This window comes from Aspergillus viridinutans (genome assembly GCF_018404265.1).
Source record: "Aspergillus viridinutans IFM 47045 DNA, scaffold_6, whole genome shotgun sequence".
Classification (NCBI taxonomy): domain Eukaryota; kingdom Fungi; phylum Ascomycota; class Eurotiomycetes; order Eurotiales; family Aspergillaceae; genus Aspergillus; species Aspergillus viridinutans.
Window position 1 is genome coordinate 139,805 of NW_025091222.1, and position 19,476 is coordinate 159,280.

The window sequence follows — 19,476 nt, forward strand, 5'->3', positions numbered from 1 at the left end:
ACGAGTTTCAGAAGAATATAAGCCAAATTAGTTAAGACTGTTCCCCTCAGGGTCATGGGTGGGTATAATCGGTTCACCACTTGGTTGAAAGCGATCTCTCAGCATTACGTGCCGAGCAAGACTAAACAAAGTCAACCCAGTAAGGATGAATAAAAGCAAAGAAGAGCCTTCCTTTCACTCAGGGTGGCCACATCCTACATCACTGAACATGTTACTCGACCTCTTCTCGTCTCTCTTCCCCAATCCAATCCAGCGTGCTTCCGTTTATGTCTCGCCTGTCTGCACCACTCGGCGATTATATCTACCGATATGTCGCGTACGAAAGCCAACAAACACCAAGATCAAAGTTGTAATGAGTTCAGGTAGAAGACCTAGGACAGTACGAATGGCTAAGGAGCCTGCCACTGGATTCAGGTTTTGTTTCTGGGTTGACTCCGCGATCAGTCCGTACAAAACCCGGATACCGACAAACACCGTCGCTAGGAGCACGCCGTGGAGGAGCTAGCATTCAAGGCATTAGCACTGGTGATGGCACACTGACTTGCAGAATCCTCTCATGTCAGGGTAAAGTCTACCATTTCGCCTTCCATCACCCCTGGAATGGTCTTCTCACTGCAATCCTTCAATGTCCACAGAGCCCAGATGGTCAATATTGCCCAACATGCCTCGAGCAACGCCATTCCAACGTCAAGATTCGTCTGATCGCTCGCTTTTGGGTGCTCTCCTGCCAGACCGCCGGCTCCTGTGCCAACCATGGCAACGCCGGTCGCAACGACCACATGGACGAAGGCCATAAATGCGTATTCTAAACGTTTGTCCAAGTTTCGATTGCGGTACACCCTTCTGCTCAGGTACGTCAGTAATGTCATGCTGTTCTCTTAAGATGATAACGCACGCTTCATGTAGTATTCCATCTAGAGCAAGCAGCATGGGCGAGATCCCAACGCTTGAAATAATCTTTGCCCCGGAGCCGCTACTGTGAATCGAGAGGCCACCGCCGGTGATCCGCAGTATACAAAACGCCAGCAGATAGCCCCAGCCTAACAACCCCCATCGATGATGACACAGTGTCAGATACAACGCTGGACATACGAGAACCGAGTAGATGGCGAGTTGAGCGACGGAAGATGCACTCATACTTTGTATGGGGGAGGCTGTGCCGGGACAGAGGAAGTAGAATAGTCGTAAGTGGTATAATGATTCCCTTCCTTTGCCTGGTTTTCTCTGCAATTTCTCCGATATTTTAATCCGAGGATACAAACTATGATGGAAGAGGCAAGCAGGAACAGGATTCTCATGGTAAGACAAATTTGATTCAGAAGATCCGCTGGGCTGCTCTACTTGAGGGAATAGGGTGACAAATGATGAAATGTACATCATACTTTATATTAATCTATCCAGATGGACTTTCATCCAGTTTGTCTGGCTTTTCGACTTCTCTATATCAACCTCGAATGATTTGGTGATGGTTGGCGACTACTAAACGATACCGAGAATCCCTGTCGCATCCTCTTTTCGAAGCGCCCACTAAGAAGCGGAATACTATCAGGCAGCAGCTTTGTGGTCATATCCATGGACAATGCATGGACAATGAGAGGCAGAAGAATAGTTGTATGGAATCCCAACACATGGGCCAGATTCTCACTGCCCTCCTTAAGCATATGTAGAGGAGTAGCGCGAATACCCTTCATGCCACAGACAGGCAGACATAGATCATCCAACTCTTGAGGCACGTCATTAGTAGATGCTAAAGGGGTGCTAAGGTTAAGACTAGGCCAAACTTATAACACACTGGTGTATAGCTTCATATCCTGTCCCAAACAGTCGGATCTAGGCGTCAGAAATGATGATAGGCTTTTGACTTACAATATGTCTGTTATGTGATGTTATTCTGTACTCTAAGACAACGTTATCTAATACGCAATTTAGTATGCATTATGTTGGGATACTATACCACTAGATTAAGAAGCACATCGTCTTGACACCTTTGTAATCTAGCAGTGTAGTATAGTTGACACATTACGCATTAGTATGGAGACTAGTTATGCTATCTAGTCTCTAGTCTAGGTCCATATCCATCCCCAATTCAGCTAATATGGCCTCGTTATGCTGTCCGACCTCTGGCACTGCACCCATTTGAGCTTCAAACCCATCTGGCCCCATTCCCGGAGGAAACAGCGCTGGCACAGTCCCCGCAGAGGTCTGTACCTGCGTCCAGCGCTGCCTGGCTCTCAATTGCGGATGGTTCCATACGCCTTGCATATCGTTCACGCTGGCATTCGCAATCACCGCCTCATCCAGGCGCCGTAATATCCCCTCGGTAGAGTAAGATGTGAACACGTTACAGATTGTCTCCCTCAATTCAGCCCGATTCTTCACCCGCAAGGAATTATTAGAGAAGCGCTCGTCCATCGCCATCTCCGGCTTCTCCAGCACCATCTCGCAAAACTTAGCCCACTCCCGCTCATTCTGGATCCCCAGCATGACCGTCCCCTTGCCCGTTTCGAATGGCCCATACGGATAGATCGCCGCATGGGACGCACCCGCAGGGATCGGGCCCGGCTGGCCCCCGTAGGTATAGTACATGGGAAATCCCATCCACTCGACCATGCTCTCCAGCATGGAGATGTCGATATTGCGTCCATGGCGCTCAGGGTCCTTTTCACGCTCGAACAAAGCAGCAAGGATATTTGAGTAAGCGTAACTACCCGCGCAGATGTCCGCAATCGAGATGCCGACTTTCGCCGCTCGGTACCCGTCCCGGTGACGGAGAGTAGACCGGCCTCGCTTTGAATGAGGAGATCGTACGCTTTCTTGTCGCGGTAAGGCCCATCGGGCCCATAGCCCGAGATGTTGCAGACGATCAGATAGGGGTGCTTTTCTGATAAGTCTGCGAATGACAGGCCTAGTCGGGCGCTTGCTCCCGGGGCGAGATTCTGGACTAATATATCTGCGCGGGAGAGCAGTCGCATGAGTATGCGATGATGGCGTGGGTTCTTGACATTGAGCGCCAGGCTCTCCTTTGACCGGTTGGTCCAGACAAAGTGCGAAGAGAGGCCGTTGACGCGGGTGTCATAGTTGCGGGCAAAGTCGCCCACCTTGGGGCGTTCGATTTTGATGACGCGAGCGCCGAGATCAGCCAGTTGGCGGGTGCAGAATGGTGCTGAAATGGCTTGTTCGAGACTGACAACTGTGATGCCTGTCAAGGGGCCTTTCTTTTTGTCCTTTGGTGTTGTTCTGGATAGCGGAGGTGTTTGTTGACGAGTTGCGGTGGATGATCAGGCATCGTCGCGGCAGAGCCCGGACAGAGGGTCGAATGAGAGCCATTATGCGTCAATTCCTTGCGCTATCCATTTCCTAAGGCAATAGCACCGTTTATTACTGTATATAAGAGATCAAGATGCTCACCAGACTCCAAATGATCGACGTCTGGGATGTGCGGGGTTCGCGGTTACATGTCGGTTAACGGCTATGACGGTTAAACGGCATGATTTTCTCGCATGATTTATATGGTCAGTTCTCAGCCTCGAAAGAACGAAGATTTATAGTTCAATGATTTAAAATGTCGCATCTGGCCAGACCAGCACTTCATCATAGGACATTAGCTGTCCGACTGCAATGGTCGCTCTTCCGATCGCGTTTCTCAACCTCGGCGCGTCGGCCACTGATGGAACTGGCCGGCTTCACTGAAGAACAACTCACTGTCCGCGACGCGATTTCCGCGATCACTGCCAAGTTTCCCAACACATACTGGCAGGAATGTGATCAGAATGAGCGCGATCCCAAAGAGTTCCATGCCGCACTAGCCAAGGATGGATGGTTGGGAATTGCTTTGCCGGAGCAATTGGGAGGTGCTGGACTGGGTCAGTACATCATGTTCAAGCCAGAGACCAGGCTACTGACTTTGCACAGGAATCTCAGAAGCTACGATGATGATGCAGACCATTACTCAATCCGGTGCAGGAATGGCCGGTGCTCAGGCCATCCATGCCAACGTGTATGCCATACAACCGCTGGCGAAGTTCGGCACCAAGGAGCAGCTCGAGGAGACAATTCCCAAAATCATCAATGGGACATGGCGGGCATGCTTCGGCGTCACAGAGCCTAATACGGGCCTAGAGACGTTGAAGCTCAAAACTACCGCCACCAAAAATGCTTCCGGTGATTCCTACTCGATCACCGGGCAAAAGATCTGGATCACCTGTGCTCAAGTCGCGTCCAAGATGATCCTGCTCGCGCGTACAACCCCCATCGAGGAAGTGAAGAGATCCACCCATGGGTTGTCAATGTTCTGCATTGACCTCGACCGCGACAAACCCGGTCTGGACATGCGCAAGATCAAGAAAATGGGCAGTCGCGCCGTCGACGCCAACGAGGTCTTCTTCGACAACTACCAGATCCCCGCAAACACGCTGGTAGGAGAAGAAAATGAAGGGTTCAGGATCATCCTTCACGGAATGAACGCAGAACGGTGTTTGCTGGCCGGTGAGGCGCTAGGTCTGGGGTATGCGGCGCTCGAGCGCGCGACGCAATACGCCAACGACCGCGTGGTATTTGGACGTCCCATCGGACAGAATCAGGGTATCGCGCATCCGCTGGCAGATGCGTATATGAAGCTAGAAGCGGCCAAGTTAGCGACTTACCATGCTGCGCGGTTGTATGATGCCTCGCGAACGGATAGCTCGATTCCGTTCCATTCGGTCGGGGTGGCTTGTAACAGCGCTAAGTATCTTGCCGCCGAGGCAACATTCACGGCGTGTGAAAGAGCTGTTCTCACCCATGGAGGAATGGGTTATGCCATGGAGTATGATGTTGAGCGGTATCTGAGGGAATGTTTTGTTCCTCGGATTGCCCCGGTGAGTCGGGAGATGATCTTGAATTATGTCAGTGAAAAGGTGCTGCAATTACCAAGGAGCTATTAGATTGCGAGAAAGGGTGTATATTCGCCCCCATACAAAGCCTACTTCTCAAGGCTGGAACTTCTTGGGCGATCTGAATGCCATTCGAGCATCCCCGTAGACCATAATATATTCCTCGATGACATAAAGGAACAAGAAGTTCTCGTGGTGCATCTGTAACCGCATTCCTAATTTACATGGCTATATATTAGCAAACGTACTATATTAGAGTATGAGATCACTGACATCCTACATCCATGTATCGAAAGTTGGTCGAGTTTCAGCAAATTGAAGGGTTAGAAAGGTGGTGATGGGTGATAGATTGACGGACACCTCAGGCGCCAAACCGGATAAGCGTGTACGCGAGTCGACCAGTTTATCCCCACAGGCGACTTGTTCTCTCCATCCATCCTCCTGAGTGTCTGGCACGGTTCTATTAAACCAAGAAAGAACTGAAATACGACATCTCCATGTTTGATTCACCTATTACTCCAATGAGTGGATGAAATAGGAACAAAGTCTCAATCGTCTCCGCGAGAACTCCTAGAAAGGTGCCGACCGCGTGTCAAAGATGTCGCCGCCAGAAATTGAAGGTCATTCTGCGTGCTCTGTCATCAGAAACAAACTAAGGTATATTCTCTAGTGTGATGTCAACCGTCCTTGCACACTGTGCTCCAGAGCCGGGGCTGAATGTCTCCCAGCCACGACCAGCCGGTGGAGAGTCTACCGACATCACCAGCACTCTACCATCGAACCGCATTCTAAACGACCACGGAGAGCGCGTCCTGGTGCGAATAAAAACTCTGCTGAACAAGCCCAAATTTGCCATACAGGAACAAATCCTGCTCCAAGTGAATTAACAGATTCTGGTTCTGCTACGGATGGGCGTCTTCACAAAGCTAACTGTCCGATATGGAACTCAAGCTCGACTCGGTCTTTAGTGAATGGCGTGAGACTCCGTGTTCATATTAAACCACTGTGGTTTCTAATCAAAAGACACAGGCATTTCAATTACACAATGTCGCTACTCCTCGTGATCCGATAATGGATGCCATTCCTGGAGGCACCATGCAGGACATTGTCGGAGAAAATTCCGACATCAGGCATAAGGAAGCCGTTGAGCCAGGCGGTCGTCCACCTTGTGGTACAGGGACAAGAAGACGGACTCTACGTCCGATGCCCCCGCTGGTGTACTCATCGCCGCCAGCTCTGACAGAACTTAGGTCACTGTTGCCGCCTTACGAAGCTGCTGAGCTACTCGTCGATACCTATTTCGACCGAGTTCATTGGTTTATGCTCATGTTTCAACAGGATGACTTTCGTCAGAACTGGCCACACCTGTATAAGACACAAACTGACCGCACAAGTGAAGATTGCAACGATCTAGGATTTCTCAGCACTTTTCTGATGGTCATTGCTATTGGAGCGCACTATGCCGGACCCTACCGGCAAGGTCTCCTTGCTCGACACGATGTCCAACCTGAGACGCTCAAGCAGTACATTTTGAAAGCCGTAAAATCCAGTTTGCTGGACATTATCCCGGTTGGATCGTTAGAAGTGGTTCAAACGTGCATCCTATTAGGAACATACTATCTCTTCCACGGTGCTCCTCGGCTAGCATGGCCGGTCTGCGACTGCGGCCTTCGGGTTGCCCAGTCGCTCAACTTACACCGCAAGGTCGACAGAGACCATGCCACCTTGTCATTAACTCCTATCGAGCGCAACCAGAATGAAACGAGGAAGCGTTGCTGGTGGGCCATCTACGAGATAGAGACGTTCTGTTCGATGTCTTACGGCTATCCTCATAGCATCAAGGACGCAGACTGTGATGTTGAGCCACTGAATCCATCCGCAAAGCTACGGAATGCTCCGTCACCTGTGTCCTTTGATGAACCGTTGAGATGCGAGACCACCCTTTTGTCCTACAAGTATTACATGTCGAAATTATCCGTTCTTACCAAAGCGGTCCTCAGCGAGCTCTATGGAATTGGGCCTGGTCTAGTAAACAATAACAGGGCTTCTGGTGTGTCTGGCTCGAGCTTACGCGCTGTTGTTATGAGGGTAGCGAGCCTGGATGCAAATCTTCGGAACTGGCGAGCCGAAATCCCTCCAAAACTGCGGTGGGAGACGGTTGCTTCTACCAGCATGAGCTATTCATCCCAGGAATAATTTGATCAAGACATTGGCGCATCGGGCGTTCGGTTCGAAAATCATATCTACCACCTTCAGGCGTTAGCACTTAAGCTTGCGTTTGAAAACACCATGATTCTAACTCACAGGCCGCTTCTGTCGTACAAGCTCGTGACTAACGCTGACGGGAAGCTGGATGATACGTCTCGTCTTGACACAATTCAAGAGGATCCTTTTCTACAATCGATGTGAGCTTGCCATGATGCAGGTATGAGCTTGTCGGAACTCGCGAACAGCCCGATCCTTGAGCTTGTCTCTGAAACCTATGCCGCTGCCTTTGTTAGCATCCATACGTTCACCGCGGGAGTTGGTCTTGGGATTTTAAGTAGTATTGAGCCGCTCACGCCGCAGGCTCAAGAAGCCAAAGTTGGGCTGCATCGACTTATGGACATTCAAGCGAAATTGAAAACTCGGTCCCTACTAGCCACGCAGGGCCTGGATATTCTTCAGCGGCTGACGAAACTCGTCCTGGACAAAGAGTTAAGCACGATGCCTGATGTCTCAAAGCCCATACAACGGCCAGAGCGACAAAGCGAAGTAGATGTCGATCCGAGTGCCGTTCAGATAGGTACTCTTCCTCCGAAGCCATCTTCGAACAGCCAGTGTACGAGGCCGCCTCACGATGCTGCTGGGGCTGTCATACCGACGGACCGACAATTGACCGCGTCTAATTCCCACGACACTCAAGAAACAGAGGCCCGGATAGAGATGCCTGAACCTATCGGTTTGGGCAACTTTTCGCATCTTCAGTATGTGGAGGACGCTTCTGTGTCGGAGGCGCTCTATGATTTCGACCAAGGTGAGTTGATCAAGATACTGAATTGTACTGTCGCAAACTGAACGGGTCTAGTGCTTTCAACATATGTTAACAGTTCTTGGGTTGATCCTGACCCATTGGTCACTGATACGTCACCCGACCGGACATTACACGATGAAGGATTTTCAATGGTGGAACAAACGTGGATCTGGGGACCGGATACCCTACCATTTCATGATTGAAGGCACCTTAATGTATTGACAGTTTGATGCTCCTTCGGGTTTGTCAAGCTCTACTCGTGGTACATCAAGTCACTGGATTTGATGTTTAGGGATCAAATACAAGTGCATTTATCCAAGGGTCCGGTATGTATATCACATTGCACTGAAGAAATGCACTCCAAATATCAGCTATCACACTGGACCAACCTGCTACAATGATAAGCCGAAACTCTCTTAGTATCCACCCGTTTCCCCAGCATCGTTCATCGGCTTGAAGGATACTTCGACGGGCTCATTTCCGATGCCGCGCTTCCTCGCCTCCTCCAGAATAGCCACGGTAGCTGTGGCCCCAATACGAGTGACCCCCAAGCTCATGACATGCAGCAAGTCGTCCAAGGTCCTGACGCCGCCAGCAGCCTTGATCTGCACCTTCTCACCAGCCTTCTCGCGCATCAGCCTGAGATGCCTTACCGTCGCGCCTTTGTAATTATACGACCCGTCCGCCTGCTTCACGAATCCGTATCCCGTCGAAGTCTTGACAAACGCAACATCCAGCCTTGTGCAGATCTCACAAAGCCGTGCAATATGGTTGTCTTTCAAATAATCATTCTCGAAAATGACCTTGAGCAAAGCGCCTCTGGCCTTGACAACGTCGTTGATCCGTCGAATCTCCTCGGTCGCATACTCCCAATCGCCGCCAAGGACTTTACCAACATTGACAACCATATCAATCTCGGAACCCCCTACTGTGACCGCCGCGATTGCTTCGGCCACTTTGATCTCGGTAGTACTGTTCCCATGCGGGAATCCGATAACAGAGCAGACGAGGACATCTGTCCCGGCCAATTACCTCACGGCGAGAGGAATAGAGTAGGATTTAACGCAGGCAGTAGCCACTTTGTGATCTCGGGCAATTTTGAGCCCTGCGAGGATATCGGCGTCAGTCAGGGTCGGATGGAGGAGAGAGTGATCGATCATTTTTGCGAGTTGAGGAAGAGAAACGGTAATAGTGTTGGAGGACATTTTGAATTTCAGGACAAAGGGATCACTGATGATTTAGAGCTAACTGGCCTGTTGATCTTGATGGAGTTGATATGCGATGCCTCGTCTTTTGGTGGCAGGTCGTTATATAGTTGGAGGGCCATGTTCCGGTGGGTGCATCTACTCCTTTTGGTGAGCAACATAGTGTTTTAGCCAATGAGCGCCACATCCGATCCGGGAGTGGGTCAGTAACCATAAACAGGAATTCATTCCACCGGCTATTTGTACGCACCTTCGTGGTCCTCATCATTCAAAGAACAGACACATGGCAGAAGACGCATTTTCTTTGACAATCTCTGCAGGTTGGACAGCTGAGAAGAAAGCCACCTGCCGCAGTATCACGTTGGTTTTGTGATCTCGAATCCAGGCTCTCAGGAGTCAGGAAATTGACACTCTACGGAGTATTTACCATCTTCTTCCCAAGAATTGAAGCCTTGATAGCTACAGCATCGTTCGATAGGGTGTCAGGGTGACTCTCATCCACTTGGACGATGTGAACCTTCACTATGTCTACTGCAGCATGTAGACTTGCAGCTTTATGGCACCCATGGAGTACCAAACTGGAACCGGTTCCGGGAAGATTCACTGGAGCATCAACTGTTGACAGACAGAGTTGTACTGTGTGTTTTTTGGAAATATGAAGCTGTATATTCGAGAATACTGCGCATCTCCTAGCTCGAGGAAGAGCGTCCAAAGATGACACATATTTCACATATTTCCTGTCTGTATCTTTCTTTCAAAAGATTCTGCCATCTCTCCTAAGACAGTTGCTAGGAGATGATTTCTTTTCTTTGGCCTCATATTCACCTCAGTTTCACTGTACTGCGTGAGTCTCCGCTTCTTGAGAGTCTAACATGGTGACCGTGATGTTCTACTGGCCAGTCACTATAGGCAGACCCGCGTTCACTCTGTACCAGAGCCCGGAATGTTCTATTATGTGCAAATTCTTCATGCTATGTGTGAATGCATGAGATTATACCTGAATATAAATTCGCCTTGTCTTCCCCCTTTCTTCTTTTCCCTCTCATCCGCAGCTACTCCACCCACAGCCTTGACAGAACGAGCAAGTTCACCATGGCTTCAAAAGAGTAAGTTTACCATCACCCGTCTACAAGTTATGAGTTGTCTCTGATAATCAAAGATGGAAGAAAGAGTCATGGTGGTTCACGGATGATCGAGCCGACGAGCACAACACCATCGAATATGGCTGGAACGAAGACTGGGGCTACTGGATCAAGGTGATGGACGATCGTCTTAAAATGGCCGATGACTGGCACAGTCCGTGGAACACCCTCGCAGAACTAGACAGATTCAGGGCATCTGTGCTGGACGGCGGTCTTGAGGGATGCTATTTGAGTGCCTACACGGGGCCTCGGGGCCAGGGAAAGAAAGTGGACTTCGAGGTCTTGCTGGATCTCTGGACAATATACGAAGTCCCAAACACGACGAAAATCACCGCTGAGTTTCGCAACATGTCTGAGCGAGAGATCCAAGAGGTTCGCGATACTATCGAGGCCAAGGAGGAGGACGATTGGGTCAACCCATGGGCACTGACAGAGAGCCAATGCGGATGCGGGGATTGCAAGGAATGCAAGGGATTCGATGCAGACGATGAAAGCGATGAAAGCGATGAAAGCGATGAAAGCGATGAAAGCGATGAAAGCGATGAAAATGACAAAGAGGAGGACGACTAATTCTCAGTCAGCAGTGGGGGCTCGTAATGATCAAGGACTAAGGATCCGGGGAAGTCGGTCTCTTGATGGTGAGGAAGTATTGGTCCTGTATTCGAAGCCGACCCGTGAATTGCTGTATTCATGTCGACTCTCCTTTCTTATCTTTGTCTGCTTGAGAAGATGCCAAAGCCATCTTGCCACAGCGTTGTTGTCTAACCCTTTGCGAAACTCACCCCAGTCGCTGGAGGTACAGTAGCAATTATTCGGTAATCTGATCTACGTAAGCAATGATACCAGTAATACCTGGCCTGATCACTACTTCGATGCAATTAAGAATTATCTCGGCCTTTGATTGACAGCAGTAGCATCTCCAACTGCATCAAACAGAATGATGAAATACATGCGGGGAACTTGTGCTCCTCCGCCTGACGTCAGCAGTGTTGTGTTACCTCAGCGCTGGACAATCTGTTCTTGGCTTTGGACTTTGAATCTTCAAACAACATCCAGTGGAGTATCAATTAATCGATAGTCAGTAAGATGGCCCATAAAGCAGGAACGAATGATGGTTGGCACGGGGTTATCTCTAATGATGGACCTTTCCCTCCCGTCGCAGGACGCTACCATCTCTACATTGGTTTGTCACTCATTTCAATCAAGAAGCTCGACTAATAAGGCGACAGGACTCTTCTGCCCGTTTGCTCACCGGGCCAACCTGGTGCGTCATTTCTGTGTCTTGACCGATATTATCTCCTTGTCCGTGGTCAGACCATACCCCAACATCAAAGGGGAGGGATTACGGTTCCCAAAGACCAACGATGAATATCCCGGCGCAACAGTCGACGATCTCTACGGCAGCGAGTTTCTGCGCGAGATCTACCTGAGAGCCGATAAGGACTACAAAGGACCGTACTCCGTCCCAGTGCTCTGGGATAAGGAGACGGAAACAATCGTGAGCAACGACTCTGGCGAGATGCTTCGCTGGCTACCCAATGCATTCGACCCCATTCTGCCGGTAGTCCACAAGAGAGTGCATCTATACCCCGATACTCTACGATCTCAGATTGACGAGATCACGTCCTGGATGCAACCAGATCTCAACGCTGGCGTTTACAAGGCTGGAGGTGCGGCCACTCAGGCAGACTACGACAGGGCGGTTCCAGCTGTCTTTCGAGCACTCAACCGGCTCGAGCAACTCATCCATTGCAATGGTGGTCAGTTCATCTTGGGTAAGCACATCAGCGAGGTCGATCTGAGAGCGTATACGACCATCATCCGGTTCGATCCCATCTACGTCCAGCACTGCAAGTGCAACCTGGGAACGATCCGGCACAATTATCCGACTATCAACAACTGGCTGAAGAATCTATACTATAACGTGGAAGGTTTCAGGGAATCCACTAATTTCAAGCATATCAAGGAAAGCTGTAGGCGCAGTCCGAGGGAGTTGCATTATTATTCATCAGCTGACTCGAATAGATCCCAAGAACCAAGCCGACATAAATCCAAAAGGTATCGTCCCCATGGGACCTATACCCGATATCGAGTCTGGCGTGGATCACAACTGGGGTCTGGTGAGAGTTGGTTCTATTTATGTAGGCTAGTGTCTGCTTTGCCCAGTAACGCAAAGGTGACACGAGACGAGTTTGTCATTCTTTTGAACAATACTCTGTATGAACCTTTCTTATCCTGAGAGATTCGTCACTATCGAGCCTCCTTCTCTTACACCTGGGTATACTTGTCCCTTTCCCGTAGGAGCAGCTTCTGTCAAGCAGCTTATCGTCATAAAACCACGCTTTGGAGTGACCCCAGCGCCTCTGCCTAAACCATTTCGAGACCCTAACTTCCGGTAGGCACCCCTGGGACTCAGAGAAGTACCAGTATAAACCCGCGACTGTAAGCTATTCAACAGGCGTGCAAGAATTAACTGTGTACAAATGAATCGCCATGAACGGTCGATATCTATCCAGAGCTGGATACACTAAGAAATGGAAATATACAGGAGAGATAGATCTGCCCCGTCCGGAACGAATTCGACTTGAACGACAACAAAGTATGGTTGGACACATAGTCTGGGATCTTTACTTTCTTCGTCACGGTATATCCACCCGCAATAGAGGTGTAGCATAAGTTCAACTGCGCATTATTGACCCCCTGACACTTGGACCTCTCCGCTGCCTGGAAGCCATTTCAGGTTAACCAGTCATTGCGCCAGCAAGCCTGCTCCTCGACACAGTCCTGTCTGTCGACAATGCTCTAGTCCTGGCAGATGTGGTAGCTGAACATGCCGCCATGATCGCCGTTGTGGTCGACGCACCAGTGCACTTCGGTTTCGTGGCCCGCGGTGTAGGACGCGACTGGTCCGGTGCCCCAGTTGCTGGTGGGCTGGTTGTAGTCAATGCTGTCGCGGGCGTTGTAGCCGCAGGGTCCGCTGCGACTGACGGGGGCAGAGCCGAGGTTTGGCCATGAAGACAGGGGTTCGAGGATGGCGCATTCGGGACAGGAGTCCACGCCGGCCTGGCGTGTCAGCTGCGTTAGGGATATCGGGAGTGGTCTCATACCTCGTTTCCTAGTCTGGTGCAGCTACTCGGGATATAGAGATATCCATGTCCCGCGACGCAGGTGAATGTCTTCATTGTTCAAATGGTATTGCCTTCTTCACACTCCTCTTGTGAGCTTGCCGAACATGGAGCTGGTGAAGGATGATTTCTTGCGCCTTTTATGCATGACTGGCAGAGAGATCGACACTGGTACATGAGCCATCTTGTGCGGGCGTAAAATCCGACATCTACATGGAGCGGACATGGAGGCCAAATAAGATCGCTTATGTTGGCCGTTGTCAGGAATCGGCAAACAGACATATTTTGCAAAGATCGGCTCAGAATCCGTCTGAAACTTGACGATATCCGGAGATTGCCTCGAGACCAGTCCATGTCTAAGCGACATGCATCGAAATTGTATTCTTACTTGGCATCTCCGCGAGGAGCCTTGGTCTAGTGGTCTGAGGCGCAGCTGATAGTGTGCAATATCCGGTAAATATCCGATCTGCCAGGTTCATGTTCCTCATTGGTGTAGGAATTTCTGCAGGTTCATTAAAGTCACCGGGCAGGATATTCGACGCGCTCACTGGACATCGATATAATATCGCACACTCTCACAGCTGATACTGCTCCTCCGCGCGAGTCCCAGGGCCAAGTCACCCCATCGGCAGAAGTTGACATCCACACATTGGATACATGTTTGTCGAGGCCATTTCTTCCGTCCAAGTCGCACAAGAGCAAGAAACTCAACCACCCACTGGTCCTCCGGCTGACGTTCATCGCCAAGGTCGATTTCGAGATGTCGGAGATTGGGTGCTGCAATCTTCTTGTAGATGACATACGGCGTCTCACGCCCAGTGGACGAAGACTTATACAGAGTTAAATGTAAATCGTTAAGACGAGGAAAGTCTGAAAGGTCGGGAATGTATGCTCCCTGTGGCGGAATAGGGCCAAGGGTTATCTTTTGCAGACAGTCCTTGTGAATCGAAAGTAGTCGCTGGATGCTACGGACATCGTACTGACTCTCATATGGTCCGTAGCAGAGTGACAATAGACTGATCTCCTCGAGTCGAGCGGGCAATCGAAGGAAACATTTCGTTACCTCAATCGATGTCTTTGGATCTTGCAGATGCAGGCTGGTCAGTGCGGATGTTCCTTGCTTGTTAAGTGGAAGAAGCTGCGATAGTTCCTCTGTTGTCATAGAAGCACTGTCGTCGTGTGCTAAACTCGTATATATGCTGCCATCCCGACACCAGCCCCAACGGTAGGTGGACAGTCTCCTCAAAGTCGGCATTTGGCTCACAATAGTAAACAGCAGGTTCAACGAAGGAGCGGCGCCATATCCGACAAACTCGAGTTCTTCGAGCTTCATCCTTCCGACGCTTTGCAAAATAGGGAGGTATGGATTTTTAACAAGGTCCAACTGCATCGTTAGTTGCCGAACGCAAGGAAGAAAATCCATGATTTGAAGGATATCCTCGGAGTACGTATCATGGTCGACGGTGACATGCAAAGTCTGGGTATAGTAGCGAAGATGGGGTCTCTTTTGCAACGTCGACAGCAGTTTTGAGAGTTTCTGTTTATCGGCTGCCCACCATTTGACAATGCGAGGGTTGCGATCCTTCAATAGGAGGGTCCGGTAGAGGAGTGTTTCTGCGACATCGCGCCACCGTCGGCAGACTCTGGTTAGAGGACTCCATTGGGCGAGTTTGATCTCATGGGGGGATTGCTCCGCTTCGAGAAGAGAAAATATCAAGAAAAGGAGCTCATTTGGGAGAGTAGCAAAGTGATCTGTGCGAGTAGTCTTATAAGACTCGGAAAGGACATGACGCGGAGGACTGATATGAATAATCCTCTGTACCGAGGGGGCAAGTAAAGTCTGCAGCGACATTGTATCTACCTTCCTCGCAACTTGATCCTATAGAGACCACTATAGTGTCGGCAGAGACAACATCCTACGCTTCTACGAAATGTAAATGTTCCAGTACGCAAACGGAAACGACATAATGCTCCGGTCATGAGATCAGCTACAAGACGTACCCGAGCACAGGCACGCAGCTTCCCCTCCTTTGTACGACAAGACTGAATTTTGCCTCCAGCTTTAAAGTTGGTCGACGAGTTCCAGATGCGGGCACATGACACATTGGTCCTCACATCGAAGCTCGAAACTGTGAATTCTACTCGCTGAAAGAGGGGTTTGTTACAAGATCCCCGGCTGACTTGATACTATGGAGGTTTCTCTATCCAGGGTCTGCCATTATGTTATTGTCAGGACTCAGGCAGCTTCGATGCTTGACAGCTCATGATCAGCTTACCCCGCATTCCCAATAAGCTTGCCTCTTTCCTCCAATCAGGGCGGTGGAAATACGCCATGTCCATAGTGGGCCTCAGGCAGCTACATTTGTGCCTTGTCCCGCCGGAACATTGTTATTCCGTGCACATGACAACCCATGATTAGTGGGCAATCATGTCATCTGACGTCATGGGCCTGAGGCATCCCGTCAAGGGCTAAGGCTGCCTGAGGTTTACCTCCCTGGCACTTGTACCACTTAAGAACCCCTGCATCTCCAGGGTATCCTTGTTGCATTTGCATTGTACCAATTGCATAGATTTTGTAACACTCAGACACGTTACACAGTATGCCCGGACATATTGGCCAGAAAATCCTCAAGACGTTTGGCTTGGACGACCAGCGCGGTCAACAGCCATTCCAGCCCCAGAACGACGCCCGTCTTCCAGGACACCGATTGATCAATAACGATGAACGCCTTCTCTCCTCTGAGCCCTCCGGTACATACCCCCGTCTCGCCAGACTGTCCGATGGCACCATCCTCTCCGCCTTCACCCGCTTCGCCGGCCAAACCCGCATCCTAACCGTTGCCAAAAGTACCGACGGCGGTCGCACATTCCACGACTTTGGCGAGGTGACTCGCAGCCAGGGCGACTGTGACAATCTGTACCTCCTTGAAGTTGCACCGTCTGTCGTCCTCGGAGCGTTTCGCAACCACGATCTCGGTCCCAACGGACCTACCCACTTCCGTATAACCGTTTGTCGATCTACAGACGGCGGTCGTAGCTGGCAGTTCGCTTCACAGGCCGTTGAAAAGTCCCCTCCAAATGGGATCTGGGAGCCGTTCATGCGGCTCGGCCGTCAAGGGGAGGTTCAGCTGTTCTATTCACAGGAATACGCCCACGATAATCAGTGCACCATGCTGGTGCGGTCGTTCGATCAGGGGTCGTCGTGGTCCCAGCCGGAATGTCTCGAGGGGATCAACGATCGGATCCGCGATGGCATGACTGGAATCGCGTCGACCGTCGACAATGGCCGCGAGGCACTGGTGATGGTCTTCGAGACGACGCGGTACGGCACATTCAATCTCGAGGCATTGATCTCGTATGATGACGGCCTCACCTGGGGATGGCGGCATGAAGTGTATGTGCCGCCACGAGGCCACAATGCCGGAGCGCCGCAGATTGCATCCTTTGCAGACGGCTCATTGGCGGTGATTTTCATGACGGACGAAGATGAGCAGGACGTGCAGTGGACGAAGAACGCGTGCATCAAGATGGTCTTTGCGGGGCCGCCGCAAGACGGACGTATCTCCTGGACCCGGCCGACGGTGATTTGCCCCCATACGAGTCACTGGCCGGGTGTTTTGGCTCTCGATCATCGTACACTGCTGGCGGTGTATGATTGCGGAGGGCCAAAGGGCAAGACTGTTACATTGCAATAATTTCTCGCATATACACATACATCTTGGACTATAGACTTGGATACAAGTTTTTGGTTTAGACTTGGGAAGATTTAGGATATATATACTCGATTTTTCCCGAGATAATCGAATCACATAGAGAACAATGCGAGACTATGTCATATTCGGCTATGTCGCCTTTACATTTAACCTAAGTATTTGTTATGTCGTTCGTTGGACGTAGAGATCGCCCTCTTCGTGGAGAATGCGTATCACTGTTGTGATGTCTCTAAACAATAATTCTGTGGCCAACTGGCAAGCCTTCGATTAGTCATCCTCGGAGACTTTCTTGGGCCGATTTTCCTCCGAGTCTCCGCCTGCTGATTAAGGCATCAATCTGGATGCTCCACTGTGGTACGTCCAATTTTCGATTTTTCTTCGGCAGAGGCAAAGATTGTACTGGGTTGATGCTTATTTTGCCTTTGTAGGCAATTCTGACACAGAATATGTCCGGTACCTGGGCAATCGATATTGTTGCCACATGTCTACCCAAGGACAGCCACGCGTCACCGAGCGATGGCCGCGATATGCCTCGACTTTGGGCCATTCGGCATTCAGTTTCCAGTCCAGTTCCCCTGAGGAAAGTCTCCACTACTCGGCAAGATTGTAAATCAAGCCTGAAGAAGTGGAGCTATCCTTGGAATTGGTACGTTCTATTGATTTCTGTCCCTACTTCGAGATGTATATAAATAGAGATCCTGCTCATAAGAGTTTCGTACCGACCATCAATACCATTCACAATCGTTACTACAACAAAATGACTGTCGCTGATATCGACGTGCCTCCTGCCGAGGGCATCCCCTACTTCACTCCGGCCCAGAGCCCTCCTGCTGGTACGGCAGCTAATCCCCAGACGAATGGCCAGAAGATCCCCAAGCTCTTCACACCGTTGACCATCCGTGGCGTCACCTTCCAGAACCGCCTTGGTGTAAGTCCTTTTGCCCTTGTTCATATCGATGAAAGCTAATTCCCTTCAGCTGGCACCTCTTTGCCAATACTCCGCCCAGGATGGCCACATGACCGACTACCACATCGCCCATCTGGGTGGGATCGCGCAACGCGGACCAGGCCTGATGATGATTGAGGCGACCTCCGTCCAGCCCGAAGGCCGCATCACCCCTCAGGATGTCGGTCTGTGGAAGGACTCGCAGATCGCCGCCATGCGCCGGGTCATCGACTTTGTGCACAGCCAAGGCCAGAAGATCGGCGTGCAGCTCGCCCACGCCGGCCGCAAAGCCACCACCGTTGCTCCCTGGATCTCGTTCTCTGCCATTGCGACAGAGAAGGTCGGCGGATGGCCGGATCGTGTCAAGGGGCCGAGCGATATCCCCTTTGCGGAGCCCTTCGCCAAGCCCAAGGCCATGACCTTGGAGGAGATCGAGCAGTTCAAGAAGGACTGGGTGGCGGCCGCCAAGCGCGCCATCGCCGCCGGTGCGGACTTTGTCGAGATTCACAATGCGCATGGATACCTGCTTTCGTCGTTCCTGTCGCCTGCCGCCAACAACCGCACGGATCAGTACGGCGGGTCATTCGAGAACCGCATTCGGCTGTCTCTTGAGATTGCGCATTTGACCCGTGACGCCGTGGGCCCCAACGTCCCCGTTTTCCTGCGCATTTCGGCATCGGACTGGTGCGAGGAGACCCTGCCGGAGCAGACCTGGGGGTCGGATGATACAGTGCGGTTTGCGCAGGAGCTGGTCAAGCAGGGCGCCGTCGATCTGATCGATATCAGCACCGGTGGTGTTCTCGCCCAGCAGAAGATCAACTCCGGCCCTGCCTTCCAGGTACCCTTTGCCGTAGCCGTGAAGAAGGCCGTCGGTGACAAGTTGCTGGTTGCCGCCGTGGGCGCCATCACCAACGGCAAGCAGGCGAACCAGATTCTCGAGGAGCAGGATATCGATGTTGCGCTTGTTGGTCGTGGGTTCCAGAAGGACCCCGGTCTGGCCTGGACGTTTGCTCAGCATCTCGGCGTGGAGATCTCCATGGCTAATCAGATCCGCTGGGGCTTCACCAAGCGTGGAGGAACTCCCTACATTGATCCTTCGGTATACAAGCAATCCATTTTCGATGTATAAATACTGGTATAGATATAGATAGATAGAGATGATACCTCATGGATTATCGATTTGATCCTTGCATGCTCATTCCTAGTTTCCTGTATCTGAAAAGAAGGTATCCACGGTCTGAGCCTTACAGTTTTTCCGCCGTTCGCTCTATTCCAATCGGTCAAGGCGTCAAGACCAGGAATCTGGTCGAATTTCTCCGTCGTTCGTATCAGATCAATATAAAAAGCGGGGGATGGCGTGACCCCGCGCAGGATGTCGATCAATCCGCAAATTCTCGGTGAATAGGACCCTGAGCAGCAATCATGATTCGGTCTCGGGGTAATAATGAGCGATACGTAGGT

The 19,476-nt window shown here is 50.8% G+C and overlaps 12 protein-coding genes across 12 annotated transcripts; 7 read left to right on the forward strand and 5 right to left on the reverse strand.

The window, feature by feature from the left end:
* Nucleotides 1-264: 264 nt before the first annotated feature.
* On the reverse strand, nt 265-1,137 carry Aspvir_007907 (uncharacterized protein; the record flags this gene model as incomplete). Its single annotated transcript, XM_043271083.1, has 3 exons — nt 265-501; nt 576-843; nt 896-1,137. 3 exons carry the CDS (start codon nt 1,135-1,137, stop codon nt 265-267), a joined length of 747 nt encoding a protein of 248 aa, XP_043127018.1.
* A 921-nt stretch (nt 1,138-2,058) lies between these two features.
* On the reverse strand, nt 2,059-3,327 carry Aspvir_007908 (CaiB/BaiF CoA transferase family protein; the record flags this gene model as incomplete). The annotated part of the gene is made up of 3 exons (XM_043271084.1): nt 2,059-2,667; nt 2,709-3,237; nt 3,263-3,327. 3 exons carry the CDS (start codon nt 3,325-3,327, stop codon nt 2,059-2,061), a joined length of 1,203 nt encoding a protein of 400 aa, XP_043127019.1.
* Nucleotides 3,328-3,562: 235 nt separating this feature from the next.
* On the forward strand, nt 3,563-4,922 carry Aspvir_007909 (acyl-CoA dehydrogenase family protein; the record flags this gene model as incomplete). Its single annotated transcript, XM_043271085.1, has 2 exons — nt 3,563-3,863; nt 3,913-4,922. 2 exons carry the CDS (start codon nt 3,563-3,565, stop codon nt 4,920-4,922), a joined length of 1,311 nt encoding a protein of 436 aa, XP_043127020.1.
* Nucleotides 4,923-5,942: 1,020 nt separating this feature from the next.
* On the forward strand, nt 5,943-7,067 carry Aspvir_007910 (transcription factor domain-containing protein; the record flags this gene model as incomplete). The annotated part of the gene is made up of 1 exon (XM_043271086.1): nt 5,943-7,067. One exon carries the CDS (start codon nt 5,943-5,945, stop codon nt 7,065-7,067), a length of 1,125 nt encoding a protein of 374 aa, XP_043127021.1.
* A 231-nt stretch (nt 7,068-7,298) lies between these two features.
* Nucleotides 7,299-8,087, forward strand: Aspvir_007911 (uncharacterized protein; the record flags this gene model as incomplete). The annotated part of the gene is made up of 2 exons (XM_043271087.1): nt 7,299-7,887; nt 7,939-8,087. The coding sequence occupies 2 exons, from the start codon at nt 7,299-7,301 to the stop codon at nt 8,085-8,087; spliced, it is 738 nt and encodes a 245-aa protein (XP_043127022.1).
* Nucleotides 8,088-8,300: 213 nt separating this feature from the next.
* On the reverse strand, nt 8,301-9,044 carry Aspvir_007912 (2-deoxyribose-5-phosphate aldolase; the record flags this gene model as incomplete). Its single annotated transcript, XM_043271088.1, has 2 exons — nt 8,301-8,856; nt 8,917-9,044. 2 exons carry the CDS (start codon nt 9,042-9,044, stop codon nt 8,301-8,303), a joined length of 684 nt encoding a protein of 227 aa, XP_043127023.1.
* A 1,137-nt stretch (nt 9,045-10,181) lies between these two features.
* Nucleotides 10,182-10,801, forward strand: Aspvir_007913 (uncharacterized protein; the record flags this gene model as incomplete). Its single annotated transcript, XM_043271089.1, has 2 exons — nt 10,182-10,195; nt 10,249-10,801. The coding sequence occupies 2 exons, from the start codon at nt 10,182-10,184 to the stop codon at nt 10,799-10,801; spliced, it is 567 nt and encodes a 188-aa protein (XP_043127024.1).
* Nucleotides 10,802-11,317: 516 nt separating this feature from the next.
* On the forward strand, nt 11,318-12,381 carry Aspvir_007914 (putative cell wall organization protein/glutathione transferase (Gto3); the record flags this gene model as incomplete). Its single annotated transcript, XM_043271090.1, has 3 exons — nt 11,318-11,414; nt 11,461-12,204; nt 12,257-12,381. 3 exons carry the CDS (start codon nt 11,318-11,320, stop codon nt 12,379-12,381), a joined length of 966 nt encoding a protein of 321 aa, XP_043127025.1.
* Nucleotides 12,382-13,033: 652 nt separating this feature from the next.
* Nucleotides 13,034-13,413, reverse strand: Aspvir_007915 (uncharacterized protein; the record flags this gene model as incomplete). Its single annotated transcript, XM_043271091.1, has 2 exons — nt 13,034-13,294; nt 13,339-13,413. The coding sequence occupies 2 exons, from the start codon at nt 13,411-13,413 to the stop codon at nt 13,034-13,036; spliced, it is 336 nt and encodes a 111-aa protein (XP_043127026.1).
* Nucleotides 13,414-13,900: 487 nt separating this feature from the next.
* On the reverse strand, nt 13,901-15,208 carry Aspvir_007916 (F-box protein; the record flags this gene model as incomplete). The annotated part of the gene is made up of 1 exon (XM_043271092.1): nt 13,901-15,208. One exon carries the CDS (start codon nt 15,206-15,208, stop codon nt 13,901-13,903), a length of 1,308 nt encoding a protein of 435 aa, XP_043127027.1.
* A 748-nt stretch (nt 15,209-15,956) lies between these two features.
* Nucleotides 15,957-17,051, forward strand: Aspvir_007917 (sialidase family protein; the record flags this gene model as incomplete). The annotated part of the gene is made up of 1 exon (XM_043271093.1): nt 15,957-17,051. One exon carries the CDS (start codon nt 15,957-15,959, stop codon nt 17,049-17,051), a length of 1,095 nt encoding a protein of 364 aa, XP_043127028.1.
* A 775-nt stretch (nt 17,052-17,826) lies between these two features.
* On the forward strand, nt 17,827-19,144 carry Aspvir_007918 (NADH:flavin oxidoreductase/NADH oxidase; the record flags this gene model as incomplete). Its single annotated transcript, XM_043271094.1, has 2 exons — nt 17,827-17,997; nt 18,047-19,144. 2 exons carry the CDS (start codon nt 17,827-17,829, stop codon nt 19,142-19,144), a joined length of 1,269 nt encoding a protein of 422 aa, XP_043127029.1.
* Nucleotides 19,145-19,476: the final 332 nt, after the last annotated feature.